The sequence below is a fragment of the Lactuca virosa genome, chromosome 7 (genome assembly GCF_052849685.1).
Source record: "Lactuca virosa cultivar CGN04683 chromosome 7, Lactuca_virosa_CGN04683_v6, whole genome shotgun sequence".
Classification (NCBI taxonomy): Eukaryota; Viridiplantae; Streptophyta; class Magnoliopsida; order Asterales; family Asteraceae; genus Lactuca; species Lactuca virosa.
In genome coordinates, this window is record NC_136432.1 from 210,376,122 (window position 1) to 210,397,986 (window position 21,865).

The 21,865-nt window shown below is 33.0% G+C and overlaps 1 protein-coding gene and 1 long non-coding RNA gene across 6 annotated transcripts; both read left to right on the plus strand.

Annotated features, from left to right (window-relative positions):
* The first annotated feature begins 775 nt into the window (after nucleotides 1–775).
* LOC145123478 (uncharacterized) lies at nucleotides 776–3,611 on the plus strand. 5 transcript variants are annotated; one of them, XM_079058690.1, is made up of 8 exons: nucleotides 776–994; nucleotides 1,068–1,346; nucleotides 1,465–1,563; nucleotides 1,650–1,765; nucleotides 1,955–2,351; nucleotides 2,447–2,644; nucleotides 2,747–2,928; nucleotides 3,132–3,611. In XM_079058690.1, exons 6-8 carry the CDS (start codon nucleotides 2,508–2,510, stop codon nucleotides 3,566–3,568), a joined length of 756 nt encoding a protein of 251 aa, XP_078914816.1. In that variant the 5' UTR covers nucleotides 776–994; nucleotides 1,068–1,346; nucleotides 1,465–1,563; nucleotides 1,650–1,765; nucleotides 1,955–2,351; nucleotides 2,447–2,507; the 3' UTR covers nucleotides 3,569–3,611. The 5 variants fall into 5 exon arrangements, with proteins under 5 accessions (XP_078914816.1, XP_078914817.1, XP_078914815.1 ...); XM_079058691.1 differs by having other exon boundaries at nucleotides 1,068–1,139; nucleotides 1,650–1,801; XM_079058689.1 differs by having other exon boundaries at nucleotides 1,068–1,139.
* An 846-nt stretch (nucleotides 3,612–4,457) lies between these two features.
* Nucleotides 4,458–5,621, plus strand: LOC145123723 (uncharacterized). Its single transcript, XR_013715264.1, has 3 exons — nucleotides 4,458–4,563; nucleotides 4,710–4,814; nucleotides 5,431–5,621. It is a non-coding gene; the product is annotated as an uncharacterized LOC145123723 (long non-coding RNA).
* Nucleotides 5,622–21,865: the final 16,244 nt, after the last annotated feature.

Below are 21,865 nucleotides of genomic sequence, written 5' to 3' on the forward strand. Positions count from 1 at the left end.
TTTATAAATTTATACATTAGAGAGAAGCTTAGTGATGGAGAATATAAAGAGGGATTTATGAAAGAATTTAAATATAAAGCAATGAACAGTGTTCTTAGTGTAAGTATTTTTGTTTTTATAGCATTGTAGTGTCATCTTTTTAAACGCTCACAAATATAACAACGTACTTTCATTTCTTTAGAATAAGCGATTATATTATATATAGCATTGTACTTTGGTTCTTTGTAAAACTATCAAGATTTATCATTACATTTTAGTAAAAAGGCCGTACACACTCCACCCCATGCGAAGCATGGGCTAACCTCCTAGTTTTTATTAAATCATAATGTATTACTTTAGTATTAATCACATATTTGTTAACGGAAAAAGAAATCAAAAAAACAAAAACAAAAACTACCGAAACCTAATTGGAAAAAATAAAGTCGCACGTAGAAACTGTGAGAACGAGACCAGTCCCAAATATATAACACCGAAAATGATAGTTTGAGAAAAGACCAGACAGAAAAATGACCGTTATAAAAAAAACGCAGACATTTTCTAGACTGGTCTTATAAAAATCAAATCGTTTCGAGACTGATCCAAAACGAGTCTGCTAGTATATCATCATGAACCTATATACCCTCTCCCCTTTTACTTTCTTCTCCTTCAATGTCTCTCCGTCTCTAATTAGTATATACTATTAATTCTTAAAACCTTACCTAAAGTTAACTTTCGTTCTCTTTCTTATTTTCATACGGAAATCTTTGACTTTCTTATTTTGACACTGAAACTTCTATTTCTCATTTTCTCGCACAAACCGCCATACATTTTGCCATCGTTATCTTTTCTTCCTCAAAGCCGGTTGCCGCCCTTCTCCTCCAATATTGTTCGTTTGCGTTTTTTTTTTTTTTTTTTCCTTTCTTCTTTACTCTTCCTTCCTCTTCACTTTTTGCGTTTCTATTTTCCCTCGCCGTCTCTCTTCACCTGATCATCGCCGTCTCTGTTTCTTCTTTAGGTATGTATTGTAATTCGTATTATACAATCTCATGTCGGGAATTTTCATATGATTTTGGTTTGCCTCTGTACAGTTGACTTCGTGGTCTAGGACAACTCACTCACCGCATCAGCGGAGTTCAGTGCAACTAATAACATCGTTTAAGGTAACGTTGTTGCTCTTAAAATATGCACCAAAAATCAATGATGGGAATATGGTGTTTCTTGTGTGTTGGGGACGTTGATCTGGGGCAACTGACTTGCCTCCTTCATACCCCAAAACATGATTTAGTTTAGACCAAACCGCTTGCTGTTGAAATTTGAAAGCAATTTTTATGATACACATCAACTGTTCGACGAAATGCTTGAACCAGGTTTATGGATTTTCTTTCCAAAGTAGCTTTTCACATTTATTGTAGACTGACTGACTGAAAAATATATATTAACAATCATATTGTTTGCTTGAATAGTAATTTATTCTAAACTTTGCAGGATGGCATCATTAAGACCTTATTCACAATGATTAACATGACATCAAGATTACTTGAAAGAGGCTTCCTCTTAATAGGAAATTTCTTTAGCCATCTACAAGTATGATCAGTATATTTCATAATATTCCACGTAACATTAAAGTTTTTTGGAAAAATATTACCATTTCATTAATACTCTTTTATCAGGTAGTGTTGGCTTATTGCCATCAGAGGTAAACATATATTTTCCTCACTTTTTGATGGAAAATTCCCTTTGAAGACCTCAAACTCCTATGTTATAGCACCTACATGTCCAAATCAAGGTGGGTTTTCCATGGGAAAATCCATAACTCTTTAAGGTTTTATGTGGCTTTGGATACTCCTTTATTTTTTTGATGTACTTTATATACGTTATGCTTTAACATGGGACTTTGATCAACTAATTTGTATGAATGGTAGGGAATATGGCGAGTTAGTTCAAGAATTAACCATTTGCATTGCTTTTGTACCAGGGAATACGTATTGATCGAATAAAAAAGAAGAATGCTCCACAAACGTGGTGAAGAAGATTGACACTGATCCTAACATAATTGGTTTAAAGAAAAGTCGATTGGAAGAGAGAAAGATTAGTAAAGGCAGTGCAACCTGTGATTGGGTGAGATAGACGATGGAGGGATAACAATTGCCAACCTTTAAAATTCTGTGGCAAAAGTGTAAACCCCATAAGAGAGGAAGGACTAAAAGTGGCAATCTCTACAAAAAGGTGTGCCGTTTGACAAATTTTAATGAGTATTCCACCCACAAACTTCTATGTCTCTAGATTTGCAATGTAGTTGCTGTGGCATGCTACCTTAACTTGACGCATGTCATTCCAAATTTTCATTTCCATAGCATTTGGAGAGATCCCAGGTTTGTAAACCTGCTCTTTTACTAATTACTATAATTGCTTAATGTTATATATACATATATTTGAAAGTATTTATGTGTTTTTTGTTGTATTGCAGTAAGTTTAGTGACATATATGATGAATAAATTTTCGTTAAAACACTGGAAAATGACGTACGAATGGTTGACACTGTACCTGGATACCTAATGGAAAGGTTTGACCAGAATTTGACCAATGTTTTCAACTTCAGAATAAAGGTTTGGGCACCTGTTCAGTACTATAGGGACACAGTTCTTCCAAGCCTTCTAGAAGAAAAGTAAGTTTTTTATTATTATTTTTTATTATTTATTATTTATTATTTTTAATTACGTTATTATTTATCATCTAATCATATTTTAATGTGTTAAATGGGCCTCAGGTTTATAAGGATTTTACCATTTGCAATCCGATTATCATTTGATGCGCCTCCTAATGTTCGACGCATTCCACGTTTGGCAAATTATGTAGCTTTAAGATTTTCAAGCCCTTTATTGACAATGGGTCAAACTTTAGTTTCAAGAATGAAAGACCGCAGTAAAATCACATCCACGCTTTCAGGACGTCTGTACTCTTTATCTTTTTATATAAGTTCATTGTTTATAGAATAATTTACAAAAAAAAATTGTCCCTATGGTATATGCTTTTTAGCGGATTTAGTTCGAAACTGAAACTTTTTGCAATTTTTCTTTTTCATAGCAAGGTTCTATATTGATTTGTTTACTGTGTCGTTAATTTCATCTTCTTTTTTGGTCCAATCACTGAAGGGTGTATCGTTGTCCTCCAAGATTCTCAAACCACCACCATCCACAACACAGATACCCCTCACAAAACGAAAATGAAACCACAGCAAATGGAAACCATCCTCAATACCCTCCTCGCCCACCAAGAAGCTGAGAAACCGTCACTGACGAACATGGAGGAGGAAGCTTCAGAACATCAAAACTACAGAAAGGAACTGATGGAGCAGATGGACGCCAAACCGTCATACGACAACTACCTAAAGATGCAGCAACTCGTCTTTGACAACAATTATGAAAGCGCAAAACTGCTCAAGACCATGCACCAGATGCAAAAGAAATATGAAGCCCTTATTGAAAATCTCAAAAAAGAAGTCAAAAACCTCCTAACGACAAACATCCCTACTTCTAATATGTTTGCGTGCTTAATGCATTTTGGTTTACATAATCTTTTGTTGTGTTAAACTATCTTCATTTTCTAAATATAATGTAGTGCTTTCTATGTAAGTCGTATGAAGACCCTTTCTGTATATGTAACTAGGTTATAACCCGTGGAAACCACGGGAGGTAAGTTAAAAAAAAATTATACACCAAAAAAATTAATAACTGTAAAAAAGCATTTGATTCTGGATGGTAATAAGTACAAGTTTATTATAATACATGTCCATTCGTTCTGTAAAACAAAAGTTTTTAAACGATAAAAATATTACAATAAAATGTATTCAAAATATAATGAAAAATTCAAAATGTATCGAGAAACTTAAAAAGATTTATAAATCGTTTTAAGATATCCTCCTCTAATTCGTTCGTATTTTAATCGCGAAAATAGTAAAAGTTGGATAAAAGAAATTGATACTATTACCATTCTCTTTCATGTTAAAAACATGTACGGTTGATGAATTCTGAGGTACTGACGTAGAAGAATTATTTTTGGATTTTTTTTTATCCAAATATAATTTTCTAAGTTTTCTCTTTTCTTTATCATGACTGTAGTCCATATTGTTCTTTGAATCTGCAAAAAAAATAGTATTTAAGATGATATATATTTGTAAAGATGTTATAAGAATATATCCAAAGTTAAATAATCACATTTAAATAAAAATTACATTGGATTATACATTTGAAAATTGATATATATATATATATATATATATATATATATATATATATATATATATATATTGTGGAAATAATATCATATTTCTTAATTAATTACATTTAAAAATGTATTGTTTAAGTGAAAGCCAAGGGCCCAAAATTTTATGTTAATATAGTCTAGGGACTATACTTGTAACTCACTCTAATAAAACAACGTTATGTGGCAATGAACAGATGAATAGAGTAATTCACGGTCGTCTCAAGAGGAAGGAAGAGAAGTCTACCAACGTCGCCAAATCAACTCGCCGGAGTTCCGCTGCATGTAATATGATATTGTGGTGAAGTTCTATTTTAAATAATTGTAAGGATTTGCGTTTTAAAACGACTTACAACTTCTTGAAATAAAATGATTTTCATAACCTAATACCCTAAACTACTCTAACCTTGCGATTTTTTTCTTTTTTTTCAACATGGGTGCGACTTTGTTTTTGAATAGGGAATGAATAGAGAGTAGAGAAGAAAGATACATGGATGGAGGTCAAAATCTGGAAAAAGGGTTTTGAAGAAATAATAGCGTTGTTGCTGAAACACGTTTGAAGAAGAGGAATAAAGGTAAAATCAAAATTTTTCGTTCTTTGCAGAAGATGCACAAATAATTGTATGAATAGATTCCAGATTTAGTATTTATTAAATTGTTTAGGTGATTGCTATGGGATATCATTAACAACTACTCTTTGATTTTTTTTTCCAGATTTATATGAAGCTTCAAATAACTACCCTAAAATTCTGCATAATACAGAAAAAATAAGAAAACAAAATAAACAAATCAAAATCTATATGAAATCAGTGAATCAAAACATACATCTTTATCTAATTTTTCAAGCTTATTTCTCAAGATGTATACAAACAGAACATATATCTTGAACATAAAGGGACAGTTTCGGTAGATTTTAAAAAACAAGTAATTTCGGTCCTAGACATGTGATTTGTCAAGATGATACAAACATAACATATATTTTGAACATAAAGGGGCAGTTTCCTTTATGTTAAAAACATATATGGAGAAATCGAACCAGAAATAGATGAGTGAAGTAGGATGCATCCGAACAAAGAAATAAGAACTCAAAGTAGAATGATATTAAAGTATTTTCAGAAAAAGGTTAGAATTATTGGTTTATGAATATATGAAAATGAACTAACCGGATTTCTTATGATGTATATTCTGCAGAAAACGTAATGTTGAAGAAGAAAGCACAATGAAAGTCGACAATTGGAATTGGAACGAAAGTTGAAGACGTATTATTGGAGTATTCGATATGTATCTATTAAAATTTGAATTGAAAATGCTGATTTTTTGGGATTCTTTCAAATCTTTAAAAGGATTCAAAAAATAATTAGGAAATGTAACCAAAGATTTACAACGTCAATTGATTTTGTTTCCAAAAAAGCATGAAATTTAAATTTGAAACCTTGAACCATTCAATAATAACTTCATATAAAATCGAGAACTATAGGATTTTGTTTAAATCGGAAGTATAGGATTTTGTAGAAGATGACACGTGGCAAAGTGGCGATGTAGAAGAAGGACACGTGGCAAAAATGGGTTTTGTTTATTAGAGGAGGTAGAGTAGATATGTTTTTATTAATATTATAGTATGTTCTATCATTTGGTACAGTTTGAAATTAAAATAAGGAAAAAAAACAAACACCGCCAAAGACATAGCTGATTCCCCTCTGGTTAAGATAGTTGTTAAAAAAGAATTTTGTGTGCTACTCAAGTAATTTTCGTATGCATTTAATTCCAATAGCCATTTTTCTCGTTTTTTGAACTTCAAAATCCTTCCTTTCAAAGCAGTATAACGAAGACTTGGTCAAAAAGAACTCGTTAAAAATCAAATTTGAGCTTAGTCTAATGACATCAAGTCGAGCTTGAACTTTCCTAGCTATGTCATTTGCAGCCACGCGTAGTGCCAATTGCCAAATACTAACTTTCGCGATAGAACAATAATAAAGATTTTTTTGAAATTAATTTCTTTACAATAATACATCAATGATCAAACCATTTTCAATCATCTTCATTTTGCAGAGTTCTACATAGATTTTTGTTGATTTGCAGGATTTATGCATTGGCTTACTGTTTGTTCTTTTTTAAATCGTCACCAAAAATTAAATACCGTAGTATTCTAAAATGACCTACTTGGCCAAAATTGTTAAAAAGGGAAAAAAAAACAAAATGAAACAAAGCTAATTCTTGTAAAAGCTGAAAGCAACTGATTCAAGCAGATTAAACTTTAAAAACTCTCCATTATAATCTCTAAAACAGCTTTTTAATTACATCAAAAACGAAAGAAGAGAGTAGTTCATATATAACATATATACACATATATGACATTGAAAACGATGATTGCTTGTTTCTTAATCTGAAGATCCAAGTAACTAGCAAGGTGCGAATCGATCCATGAGCCAAAATATCGTCTCCTCCGACAACTTTTTCTCCGCAGGCAACCCAGAAGCTGATTGTGCGCTACTGGTTCTCGATTCTTCTTCTTCTTCTTCATGTTGTTGAGTTGACACCGATTTGATGGATAAATTATGTTGCTTCGTCTTCTTCTTCTCCACCTGGATTTTCTCTCGAAGCTTCGAGAGCTCGCAGATCCATACATTCACCATTGTCGCCATATGCAATTAATTCGCTAGTTTTGGAAGTTTATTAGGATTGATGAATAAATGAATGGAAAGATATGTATGTATATATAATATCAAAGGTGGTGGTGGCGGGCGCCCATGGATTTCATGGTGATTCATGGGATGCGAATATTATATTATTAAAGAATAAAAGATGGGATATACTTGTAGTCAGTGGTTCGAAACAAGATTTGCGATAAGGGTGAAACTGGCGGGTGACGTTTTAAAACAAGACACGGAGACAAACAACGGCAGCACTTGCACGAGTATAACTGTGGTCGTGTTTAAAGCTAAGAGTAAATTACACGAATAGTCCCTATTGTTTAGGGTAATTTGTACGTTTGGTCTCTAATTTATTTTTTTAACTCGAAAGATCGCTACAGTTTGTTTTTGTTGCACGCTTGGTCCTGTCTTACCTAAAAAGACTATTTTGCCCTTGATATTTTAATTTATTTAAATAAGATGAGATAGGTAAAGTGAAGTGGAAATTGGATTGGAGGTGTGTTTATTTAAATAAATTAAAAAATCAAGGGCAAATTAATCTTTTTAGGTAAGACAGAGACCAAACGTGCTATAAAAACAAACAGTAGAGACATTCCGAGTTAAAAAATAAGGTAGGGATTAAACGTGCAAATTACCCCAAATCATAGAGACCATTCGTGTAATTTACTCTAAAGCTAAATAATCATTAAATTCAAAACTACTTTCTTCCATTTGAATGATATAATGTGTATTTTTATTTGGAGAAATTAAATATCCTTTTATTATTATTTTTGTGTGTTATTCTTACTCTGGAAAAAATAGTGATAAGGGTCACATTTTAATAGAATTTAAGAAAGTGTGTATGGTTTTATAATGATCAAGATGATAAGTAGAAAGAAAAATAAAAGAATATTTAATTTCTCTTTTATGTGTTAAACGGCTTTAGAAATTATTTTCTACCAAGTTATTTCATAATATTTTTCTATTTATTTTTATTAAGGGCGTGTTCGACACGGAACGTTTGGGAGCGTTTGACAGCTTCTAGCTTCTAACGTTTTGTTTTGAACAGAAAGTCTCGTTCGGCACTACAAGCTTCTAGCGTTTAGTTTAAATAAAACGCTCTAAATTCAAATGCTACTTTAGATATAACATAAATTTAGTTTGAAACAAGTGAGCAATAAGCATATTTTAGAATGGTGGTCATTTTTATAAATGGGTGAACAATTTATTATAAAAAGATAAGATCACGTTTTTGTTGGTCGTTTTTCTTATTATGGGTGAACAATTTATTATAAATGGGTGAACAATTTATTATAAAAAAGATAAGATCATGGGTTTTATGTTGATTTTCTGAATCGGATTGAACCGAACGATTTTTAGAAAAACCCGGTTGAACCGGTCAAAATAAACATGTTGAACCAGTTAAATCGAATAAAAACAAATGGGAAAGAACCATTTGCATAATAAACTTTGGTGATTTTTTTTCAAATCTATTTAGTTTTCTCTAAATAAAAACATATGGAAAATGTTATAAACTTTTTTCAATATGTTTGTATTCATCTAAAACTATATTTTGTTTCGGTATTATATTTTATTTTCTTTTTGACGTATATAGATTGATGTAAAACACTAAAACTTATGGTTATGTGTTATTTTAATGTATTTGGATTGATCTACAACTTATTTTTATGTATATTTTTAATGTTTGAACTAGTAAACCTTAAATTCATGATTTATATATGAATGTATGTATAGGAAAATAGGAAAAAATATGAAAATTATAGAAATCGGTTGACCCGGCGGTCAAACTGTTTAAACCGATTGAACCGGAAACCGGTCACCATACTGGTTCAACTAGAAAACCAGTTTTTAAAACATTGACTAAAACGTGATTAAGCTACAAGATTAAGGGTTTAATGGACTACATAATTTCTATAATCTTGTTATCCAAAAAACTATCTATGTTTCCTAAACCAGTGAAAAATGTATTATTTTTAGCAATTTTACCTATGATAGCAAGTTTTCAATGATGATAGTTAAATGATACGGTGATTAAATAGAAAACAAAAACATTTAAAAAAGCATTGTGGGACTACTTACTACTCATTTATTTTAGGGGATGACACTCAATTTTTTGTAGAAAATGAGTTAAGATTTGAATCATTAAGCTTATAAGACCCTCTATATGGTTTGTATTTTTATTTGAATGACTACACATATACTCTCTAATCTACTCTTAACTACATCAATGTGATATGCATCATGTCTACACTGAATACTATTGGGCTATAATCACTTTGCTACATCATTTGCATATATTACATCATTTGCATATATTGAAGTAATCTAATTTCACTATAACTTGATTTCCATGTATTGAAATCAAAGACTTGTTCTTTCTACACCTCATCTGCTATGTTTTTACTATGTTTTCCACACAAACAAAACAACTTTTTATACACTAAAAATTCGGTCCAAGCAACAAACAATTTGATCCTTTTATTCCTTGCAAGTGGTATGATAACCAAGCTAGTATATGCCCAAACCGACCATGTCGAGATCGTAATCTTCTCAACTTGAGGGTGAATGTGATGAAAGCACCGAGATAGATAGTAGTGTAACTCACCACTAATTAAGGATCATGAAGACAAATTACTATGTTTGAGCTCTAAAAATACGGATAAGTTTGCAATCACATGGAATATGGGATGAAATTCAAATCGTGGAATTCGAGTAATGAAAGTTTGGATAATATTTATCCCTTTTCAAACACAAGAGTCCTCAAGGATAATGAGTTTGGGTGAGAATAAAAAATTAGGTGTGTTTTCTTTGAAGAAGAATATGTTCTTCTAGGTGGCTAATGTTTTATACTTATTGTAACACAAAACACAATTTTAAAGGACATCATTCTAAGCGTTATCCCAAATCAATACACCAATGAGATTCTTTCTCAAGCATAAATTAACGAGCCTCAACACCCTCAATAAGTGTTAATTAAGAGATTTGCTAAGGAAAGGAGAAATGTGATTTTAGATGATTGTATTGTTTTTCTACAAGAAAATGAGGATGATATTGGTTTAATAAAGATGATTCAATCAAATTTCATCAAGAAATGCGACCTTCTAACTCTCAAGAAAGGTGAAGGCCATGAATAATGAAATAAAGTCACTAAAAGAAAACAACGTTTGGGATCTCGTCGAGTTGCCAAAAGGTAAGAAACCATTGGTTGCAAATGAAAATCTAAAACCAAAATGGATTCAAATGGAAAAACTTATAAAACCAAAATGGCTTCACTTAAAAAGGAAAAGCTTATAAATATACTTTCTTTCTAATCCTTGAAAGACTCTTTTAAAACGATAATGGCACATCTAGATCATTTTAACCTACAGCTACATCAAATAGATGTAAAGACTTTGTTTCTAAATGCAGACATTAAAGAAATCATTTGTATGTTTAATTAGGAAACATTGTATCGAGAAAATCAGCGTCTATAGTTTGCAGCTTAAAATTTAGAGTAAATTACACGATTCGTCCCTCACACAGATGCCAAAATGCACGCTTAGTCCCTATTTTTAATAATTACATCGACCGTCCCTTATTTGTTTCAAACTTGCATGCTTCATCCCTATTGAGATGAAATGACTTTGTTGTCCTTTTTGTTTATTTTTCATTTATTTTTTATGTGTTTATAGTTTTTATATATTTTTTAAGTGATTTATAATTTATAGAGAACCTTATATCATACCCCTATCTCTCTTTCTATCTTTCTCTTTCTCTCTCTCTCTTATATATATATATATATATATATATATATATATATATATATATATATATATATATATATACACACACACACACTAGGCGTAACCTCGCGCGTTGCGCAAGAATGCATTTAACTAGTTAAAATAATTATGGGAAAAAATAGAAATATGTTGAAATTTACGTTTTTAGTCATGTTTTGGGCATTAACCAAATTATCAAATAACATAAAATTCCATCAACTTATATTTTGATACTATCTAATATAGTTCATACCTTATAAACTTTACTTTTACTTTTATAATATCCAATATATATTATAAGTTTTTGTATAACATTAATATAATCTACTTTTCTTATGTCCGATAATATTTTTTGGATAAAATAAGAAATAAGTTGTTTTGAATGAGCTATTAATAAACAATATTGAACTAATAAACTTTGTATTACACTATTTATATTACACCAAAACATCCAAGGTTTCATATATGAACTTTCAAATATTAAACATTGAAATTAAGAATGGAGTCATACAAAATATATCATTATACATAAATGTCATCAAGAGTTTTAAAATAAGTCGATTAGTAAATATGATATTTAATTTTAATTACATTTTTTGCAAGGCGTATGTTTGACTTTATGTTGGTGCGCCGAGAATCATCTTCCTTAATTTATACCTAAAAAATTAAGGTGAATAGGAATATAAATTAGATATTACTAAGCATTAAGATAAATAATTAAAAGTGATATGTGGATCTCCTACAACCGGTTAAAGACAACATACATCTCTAGTGGTATCGATTCCTATGTGAAGTTGAAGTAGTCAATCTATGTACACCTTATTTTCTAATTACATAAACAAATATGAGTAACCAAACATAAAAATATTATCTTTATGTAGGAAAAATATTTTAGTAAACTAACAAATTAAATAATATAAGTTTAAGAGTTAGGAGTTTCAAAACATTAATATTTTTATTAATCAATCAATTAGATAACACATGTTGAAATTTTTACAATCATATTAAAAAGCATTTGAAATATTAGATTTTAAATGAATTTTGGTTGAAGTGTTTTGACCTCTATTATAATATATATATATATATATATATATATATATATATATATATATATATATATATATATATAGAGAGAGAGAGAGAGAGAGAGATGGAAAGTATAACATATTTATCAGTTTTAATTAATTATCTTTTTGAAACAGTACAATTACAAAACAAAAAAAACATATTTAAAATATTTAATTAAATATTTTCGACATCACCCTATATAACATATGATCAATATATTAACGATTAAACCACAATATACAACGACTGTATTACAATAATCCAAAAACGAAGAAAATATAAAAACGAATTAGTATAACAAACTTACAAATTAAAAGCTCTAATATAATATCATATCTCCAAAAGTGTATTACAATAATCCAAAAACGAAGAAAATATAAAAACAAATTAGTATAACAAATTTAGAAATTAAAAGCTCTAATATAATAGCATATCTCCAAAAGTGGTCATATGACCTCAACCCAACACAAAAACCTTTAAGTTTGTTTTCTTTCTGAAATTTGTATATGATTTGTATGCATGTCTTCCCAAAAGATTAGCCTTTTATAGTAAACTTTTCACTAAATGCTAATTAAACATAATATAAGTTATAAAACTTTTCAGTGTTAAATAATAATTAAGAAAACTTTTGAGCTGCATTAGTTAAAAAAGGGGGTTTCAAATGCATGAGATTCAAGAAAAAATGCTACCTTTATAAGTATGTATTATGTATGATATATATATATATATATATATATATATATATATATATATATATATATATATATATATATATATATCTTTCTCATCACTATCCTTTTTCTCAACTTCAACATCACCACATGTCACCGCCAACACATCCTGCAAAACACCACCAGTCATCACCCAAACCCAAATAAAACAAGAATTCGCAAGCCAACCCAGATGAAATTAGAATCCCTAAATGAAATCAGAATCAGAAAATTGATACTAGAACCCAACACACGATCGTCTAAGACCTGTGGTTTGACGGTGGAGCTCAATCTAAATCTCTAGCTGGTTGTTCAAAACTCTATGCAACCGTGATGTAAGACGATGAGGTGCATATTTAAAGGAGGTGCACAGTAAAAATGAGATTCATTCAGTGGGATGATATAGTACAAGTGGCAGAGGGAGCTTGCAGAGCGACACCGATTCCTAGCCGTCAGTCTCCTACAATAATGATGGTTCGTCTAGTGGTTTCTCTTTTTTTTTTCCAAAGAGATAGTTATAGATCCAACATCACTGGAACTGAAGATCAAGATGGAGAAGATGAAATCGATGGTGATCTAGTGGTGGATGGTCGGCGGTTGGTGGTGGCTTTCATAAGTTTCTAGTGGTTGGTGGTGGCGATAGTCGATGGTATCCGTCTCTCTTGCCCTCCCTCTCAGTATTACACCATCATATACACAAGGTGTGTGTGTTTTGTGTTTCTCTGCTCGGGTGAGGTCACCATCTCCGAAGACTGGTGGTCCGACATTGGTGATGTTGACGCTTTTTGTGAGCTAGTCTAGCGAAAAAGTGGGACACAATATATATATATATATATATATATATATATATATATATATATATATATATATATATATATATATATATATATATATATATATATATAAAATTAGAATTTTAAGATGGATGAGTGGGGTGGGGTGGTATCTATGTTCGTTTTTAATACAATATAAATTATAATTAAATTAAAAATAAAATAGTGAGGGTAATATAGTCATTTATGTATGGAAAGGATACAACGTACAAATTTAAAAATGAGGGATGAATTGTGCAACTTTTAAACAAACGATGGACGGTCTGAGTTAATTTTTAAAAATAAGGACTAAACATGACTTTTAGCACATGCACAAAGGACGATTCGTGTAATATACTCTAAAATTTATCTATAGTCTCAAACAAGCTTCAAGTCAATTATATCATAGGTTTCATCATGTCATCACCTCGTATGATTTCGAGGTATATGATGTTGGTTATTGTGTATATGACAAAATAAGTAGAGCTAATAGGTATTTATGTTATTATATGTCGATAACATTCTTCTTGTGAGTAACGATATAGGCATACTTCTTGAAACCAAGAACTTTTTGACAAGTATTTTTGAAATGAAAGATCTTGGTAATCCCTCTTTTGTATTGGAAATCAATATAATAAGAAACTACTCTCAAGTTATCCTTATATTGTGACAAGAGATCTATATCGATGAAGATCTAACAAGATTTTACATAAATGATGGTACACCATGAGATACACATATTGAAGGAGACATATTCAAGTTAAAATAGTGTCCCAACCTTTTCTTGAAAGAAATGAGAAATAAAAGATATTATATGCATGAGTAGCATGGAGTTTTATGTATACTCGAGCATTATTTACAAACTTGCAAATGAATAATCAATGTATGCAACATTCGAAAGAGGGAAAATATGTGATGTGTTATCATAAAAAACAAAAAACTATACTCACTTATCAAAAAAGATTTTTTTTGGAGGTATTTGGTTTTGTCTAAATGTAGATTTCTTAGCGAGTAGAATAATGATAATTATGATTCTGGTGACAGGCATGGGTCAATGTTTAACCAATCAATGGTAAATCCTTTAAATAATTTAATCTTGGGTGCAAAATTAGCAAACATTATTCTTGGGGATTAAGATTTAGTTAGACGAATAAATATTCTTAAGAAATGAGCAAACTAGATCAATGTTTGCTACTCGAAGGGATTTCTTTTATCAAATTCTAAACCTTATGGGAACGTTTTTAGACATGATTTGTCAGATCATAAACATATTATCTAAAAGAATTGGTTACCGATTATCGTCCAATCCTCTTTATATTCTTCCACTTTTAGTTTCACATGGATGAGTTTGATGAAATTGTTAATGAAGTTCGGGCTCAAGGAGGAGAGACAGCCTAAAATCCAATGATCACTTTGAAAAAGAATGTCTAATTACTCAAAAGAAAACTTGTGATTTGTTGGGGGGTCGGAAATGTTTATAAGGACCTATTAAGTTTGATCCTCAACAGAAAGTTAAAGATTATGATTCTCGTCTCGATGGTGGAATCATATCTTTTGGGGAATTTAAAGATCGAATTGTATACATTAATGACTAAGGAAATATTTTTCGTATAGAGAAAATAGATTTTCTTAAAAGAAAAATACACGTCGATTAATTGAAGTGGATTAGAATTCAAAATGGTTTCATGATATTTTGAATAACAAAAGAAGACAAGCTAGTTTTCATTTAGGCTATTACAGTGGAAGATAATTTTGATAACCTACTAGTCCCGGTTTAAACCAAATTCTTTAATTAGCATGTCTCTAAATTCAGTCCCTTTATGAGGGTTTTCCTTCTATGCTTTTACGATTTTCGAAAAATTTGAATCAAAGTCAACTTTTATTCCTTGGAGCTCGTTATCAAAGCATTTCCAAGGAAATGTATTTCATTTATATTTAAAATCATGGGATATCATGGTCAATACAGATACATAAGCATAAACAAGTCTTAATAGGCCTTACAATATCTTATTATACTAATAACCTACAAACTCCTCAAATCACTCATCATCTAAGTGCCTTCGTACCGCTACCTATGATACAAAGAATCTGAGTGGTTCAGGCTTGGGGGTCTGATGAGCATATAGGGTTTCCAACCCATAATAATTAACTTCTTTAATTATAGTATTTCACATCAAATAAGTTACTCGATTACACATTCCCGTTATTCTCACATATTGATCCTAAATATTAACCTCAAGGGACCTATCCTAAGGATCATCCTCAATAACGGGTAAACAATACTGCTTGGGGGATTCCTTTAGCAATATATGTCAATAAGGCAAACATGGGGGGGGGGAGGATAGAGTACATCAAATGAGCATATAGTTCATTAACATTTATATGTTACGAGTCTGCTAGCGTTTCCACTGGATTGTCTAGAATAGTCTGTGGTCATCATCGATACACTCCTTGACGATTGGTTCATCAATAGTCAAGTCCTCTCATCATCATTTCATCACCTATCGCTACCCAATATATTTTATATAATATATTAAAATACACATATGATTAAATCAAGTAAAATTCATATAATTCTTTTAACACATATATCAAGTAACACATATAATAGGCGCACATAGAATATAGTCATCTAGATACTTTATATCCATGTGTAAGCTGAAAGTAACTATGCACTCACTTGTTAAAGTGGATGACTGTAAAGTTGGACAACGCTTCGCTTCGGCACTTAGCCTTTTTTTGATGTGACCTAGGTTCAATTATCACTAAGTCTTAGTTTATTATTTCTTATGACTAATGATAGTCTAGATTCCTCAACAATTCCAATGTCTAGATTAAGATCTATCAAGTAAGGAACAACTAGGTAGGATCATATCGGAGGTAGGGTCCGTTTGGTATATAGAGTATACTGTTTGGAAATCCTACTTTAAACACCTTACGAAATCTAGCCCATACATCATCCTCGTAAGTAGATTAATCAGTATAACGAGTTGGAATCACTGATAAATCTTATTATAGATTCATAGTAACGACTATGAATATAAATATAAATTACACTAAGATAAAGTTGAGTGTAATTTAAGTTACAGAGATTTCCTAGACAAAAGTTTGGAAATTGCACTGGCAGAATTCCGGCCTGCTATCTACTAGATATCCGGCTCTCAGGGACCTCGGGCTTCATCAGAAACTTAAAACTAGGGGAAAATGAGGCTAAGGTTGAGAAAAAACTCGAGAGAATGAACTGGGGAGGTGTGGAAAGGAAATGGAGCATGCTGATCTATTTATATGGCATTTTTTAGGCAGGCGCGCCGCACCCAGACATGAGGTACGACGCGCCCAAGTTTTCCGGCCTCCCAGAGTCTCACACGTAGCGTTCAGCGAGTGGAGTAGCATGACAAAGCGTGTAAGTGGGACAAAAACTTCAAAATTCATATCTCGGCCACACGAGCACCGTTTTTGATGTACTTTATATCCACGTGTAGGTATTTCCAGTTAATACAACTTTCATTTAGACTCCATCGGCTAGTTCTCATCCGACCTTAAATTTAACAGTATACGAAGATTACAATGTTAACAACCGTATAAAATTCATAACTTTTACATACAGACTACGTTTTCAACTTTGTTTATATCGTTGGGCTCATATTAATGAGATTTTCAACCCTCGTTTATATTGTTTCAACAAACAATTGACCGGTCTAAAATTCAATTTATGTGTCCGCACTGCTGCATTGAAACTTCGAAAAATCATAACTTCCTCATATGAAGTAAGATTTAGGCGTTCTCTATATGCACGCTCTCGGTTTTACGATTACTACGACTTTCATTTAGATCACTTAGCTAATAAGCAACCTATCTCCGATTCAATATTTACGACACACGTTGTTAAATCAAGTTGAACGCGAAACTTCAACTGATCACAACTTTTTCGTTCTAAGTCTGATTTGAGCGTTCCTTAAATCCCCGGAATCCGCATCACGACTACTTTGAATTTTATTAAGGCTATTTATCCTAATTAATATTTATTTTATTATTTGATTTAGCCTTATTCCTTAATCTTTTTATCTATTATTATATACACAATATAAACACATAAATCACATAGACTTAAATGATTTCTTATTATTTATTTATCAAATGTTGATCGATGTCAATTATACATCATATTAATGCCTAGCGGGGAATGTGGGCGTTATAATTATCTTCCCTTAGGATGATTCTGTCCCGCAAACATGCATCAGCAAATAGATATGGATAGCGACTCTCCATTTCTCTTTCTATCTCCCAGGCGAGGCTCGGCCCCGCCGTATGTTTCCATCACACAAACACCAATTCGACCATCTTACGTTGTAACTTCTTCGTCTTACGGTCAACAAGCGCTTCGGGCTCTTCAATCAACCTCTTGTTCTCATCAATCCTTATCTCCGAAAGTGGAATCATGTCGGCAAATTCTTCCGTGAGTTTCCTCAAATAACACACATGAAAAGTGTTATGAACACCTTCCAGTTCTTCTAGAAAATCCAACTTGTAAGCTTGGTTTCCAATTCTCTTAAGAAATTTGAATGGTCCAATAAACCTTGGACTCAGCTTCCTTCATTTTCTAAATCTAATAAGTCCCTTCCATGGAGAGACTTTAAGCAATACTTGGTATTCGATTTCAAATGTAATCGGTTGTCGCTTCTTATCTGCATAGATCTTTTGACGATTTTGAACTTCTAGCATCCTTTCTCTGATTGCTTTCAGTTTCTCAGCGGTCTGATGAACAATCTCAGGACCCATAAACTGCTTCTCTCCAACTTCAAGACAATAAGACGGCGTACAACATTTATGTACGTATAGTGCTTGATAAGGTGCCATCTTAATGCTTGAGTGATAACTATTATTTTAGGAAAATTCCACCAATGGTAGATGTTTATCCCAGTTACCCATAAACTCCAAGGTACAAGCTCTCAACATATCTTCTAGTGTCTGAATCGTTCTCTCGCTTTGCCATTAGTCTGTGGATGGTAAGCTGTACTCAAACCCAAATACATACCCATCTCTTCGTGTAGACTCTTCTAAAATCGAGAAGTAAAACAACTGTCACGGTCTGACACAATTATCAAGGGAACACCGTAAGCTTTCACTACCTCCTTTACGTAAAAATTTTCAAGCTTATCCATAGACTGCTTCTCATTGGCTGCTATAAAATGTGCACTCTTTATGAATCGGTCCACAATCACCCATATCATGTCGTGACCATTCTTTCCTCTAGGCAATTTGGTCACAAAATCCATGATGATGTCTTGATGGGTTTGAGCCATAAGAACTTTCCTATGTGCATATGAAAACCCTAATGCTTGGATCTAGGTTTCTCTAATTGAACATGCAATGTATCCAAGGCTTACAATCCTAGATCTAGAGAATACAATTGAAACATAACACATGAAATCAGATCTAGATGAATACCTTAAGTTACTTGCTTGAATCTTCTTGTTCTTGGAGCTTAGAGTCACAATTGTCACTCCTCTAATGGCTTACAAACACCAACTAGCAAGAGGTTGATTTGGAGAGAGAGGAGAGGTGTAGAAATCGGCTCTAGGGTTCCCAAGGAAGCAAGGTCGTCGATTTCTCCAACCCATAGGGTCTATTTATACTATGAGCTACTAGGGTTACATCCTTAACCCTAATTGAATAACTTAGGCCTTAAGCAATCCAATGATCCTTCTAGAATAAGGCTTGGACGAATTCAAGGAGCCCATACTCCTTAATTTCGGCCACCCTATATCCCATAAGGATCCATAGCCCAAAAACTCAACTATCACACATTTGACAGTTTAAGCCCCTTTATTCAATTAACCTCTTTTAGTCACCAAATTAATTCCTCATTAATTTATGACTAATATTAATCAAATAATATTATTATTCCTTTAATATATTATTCTCATAATATATTAATATAATAATATCTCTTCTCTCTTCATAAATCACCCTTTCAAGTTGCTATGGTGAAGGCAACCCAAAAGGACCATGCACAACCGGATCAAGTACTTACCAAATATAGTTACGGGCTTAGACACTAATCCAATAGTCTCCCACTTGGATAAGTCTAGTAACTATAAATGCAAACCTAATCCGATTAGCAATCGTAGCTCTCAAAGACGCTGTCAAACTCTGATCTTATCAGTAACCTGTCCTTCAGATAAGGGATCGTATAATCCTCTGTTCTAGATATCGTACGGACAATTACATGGAGCATTGTCATACTTATTGTCCAGCAATTGGTTTCTCGATCTCAGATTTATTTGACATAGAACTTAATTGAACACATCAATTCAGTCCTGACCGGGCCCGACACATAAGTCAAATCAAATCATCGAGGGGCCCTGATATCGCTTTTACCCTCTTAGGATAAAAGGAACAGATAAACTTCGACTTATATGCATTTATTATCCATTAATCAAATCATACACAACAATGCGTTTTATAACATCAAGTTACTGATGCGTTTACGCATTATCAATGCACAACTAATTAATAAATAATAAACCATATATCTAGGTTTTAAGACCATATGATGTTACCATCTTGCGATCACTCGTGATAAATTCCATGAAGTGATTCCAGCAAGTGTGGGTTTATTCCAATGCTCAAATCAAGTTCATAAGCACTCATGAACGTTGTAGCAAACTTTTGCTATGTATAATACACTTTATACAATCTACACACCAATTCATGACAGTCTTCATTCATATCTACTTCCAACATATGAACGACTGTGGACCGTTCGAATACTTCGATTATTATCAAATAACTCAATTATTCAGGAAGTCAAAACATGCAAAATTGAAACAATAGGTAAAAGATTAACATAAGACAGTAACATTACTAATAAATAATACTCCTTTATTTAATCATCAAATGTTAATAACAACTTATCTATTACACGTTTCCAAACTATCTAATCTAAACTAATATCGTCCTTCAGCCTAATGCTTCTAGCGTGCTGCAAGTGCTTAACCCTGCTCACTCCCTTCGTAAGCGGATCTGCTGGGTTATCCTCTGAGGATACCCTCTTTACTACGAGGAGTCCTTCTTCCACCCGATGTCTAATAAGTGATATTTTCTGTCGATATGTCGAGATCTACCGTGATCTCTTGGTTCCTTGGTCAAGGCAACTGCTCCTTCATTATCACAGAAAATCTCCATGGGCTCCTTTATGGCTGGCACAACTCCAAGGTCTCCAATGAAAATTTTCAACCATATTGCCTCCTTTGACGCTTCGCTTGCTGCAATGTACTCTGATTCGCACGTTGAATCAGCTACGGTTTCCTACTTGGAACTTTTCCAAGTCACTGCTCCTCCATTGAGGGTAAAGACCCAGCCCGACTGCGAACGGTAGTTGTCCCTGTCGGTCTGAAAACTGGCGTCACTGTACCCTCGCACCTTTAAGTCATCACTCCCACCGAGGACTAGAAACCATTCCTTGGTCCTCTAAAGGTACTTAAGAATATTCTTGACCACGATCTAATGCGCTCTGCTAGGGTTCCCTTGATATCTGCTGACCATGCTCAAAGCAAAGGCCACATCAGGGCGAGTACAAGTCATAACATACATGATTGAGCCAACTGCGGAAGCGTAAGGTACTCGGCTCATATCTGCTATCTCGACTTCAGTACTCGGACTCTGAGTCTTACTCAACTTGGCATTACTCTTGATTGGTAACTCCCCTTTCTTCGAATTCTCCATACTAAAACGTTTTAGTACCTTGTCCAAGTAAGTATTCTGACTAAGTCCTATTAGTCTCTTACTTCTGTCTCTCACTATCCTTATTCCCAGAATATAGGAAGCCTCTCCGAGGTCCTTCATAGCAAAGCACTTCCCGAGTCAGGACTTAACCTCCTGCAGTGTTGGGATGTCGTTTCCTATGAGTAGTATGTCGTCGACATACAATACGAGAAAGCTTACTACACTCCCACTGGCCTTGACATATACACACGATTCATCTTCGCTTCCCTGAAAGCCAAACTCTTTGACCTTCTCGTCAAAACAAAGATTCCATCTACGAGACGCTTGCTTAAGTCCATAAATGGACTTCTCAAGCTTACACACTCTGTTGGGATGCTTCGCATTGACAAAACCCTCTGGTTGAGCCATGTAAACATCCTCAGCCAACTTCCCATTAAGGAAAGCGGTTTTGACATCCATTTGCCATATTTCATAGTCATGAAATGCAGCAATGGCCAGCATCACCCTGATAGACTTTATCTTCGCAACTGGTGAGAAGGTTTCGTCGTAGTCAACTCCAGGAATTTGAGTGAAACCCTTCGCAACCAATCGCGCTTTATAAGTGTGTACGTTTCCATCCACGTCAGTCTTCTTCTTAAAGTTCCACTTGCACCCGACCGTCTTACGACCTGGTACATTGTCAACCAAATTCCAAACTTGGTTGTCATACATGGATTGAATCTTGCTGTCCATAGCCTCTTTCTATTTCGCAGACTCTGGGCCTGCCATGGCTTCCTTATAGCTGTTAGGTTAGTCCATATTCACTAGTGTACTATCACTAATGAACGTATCCCCTTCCACAGTAATATGAAAACCATAGAACTGGGGTGGAACACTAACCCTTTCGGAACGTCTAA

Bases quoted from the DNA above. Each gene is read 5' to 3' on its own strand.
- LOC145123478 (XM_079058690.1), top strand. From the start codon at position 2,508: ATGGTTGACACTGTACCTGGATACCTAATGGAAAGGTTTGACCAGAAT. The intron at 2,645-2,746 runs GTAAGTTTTTTA...AATGGGCCTCAG, and splicing joins CCAAGCCTTCTAGAAGAAAA to GTTTATAAGGATTTTACCAT. The intron at 2,929-3,131 runs GTCTGTACTCTT...CAATCACTGAAG, and splicing joins CACATCCACGCTTTCAGGAC to GGTGTATCGTTGTCCTCCAA.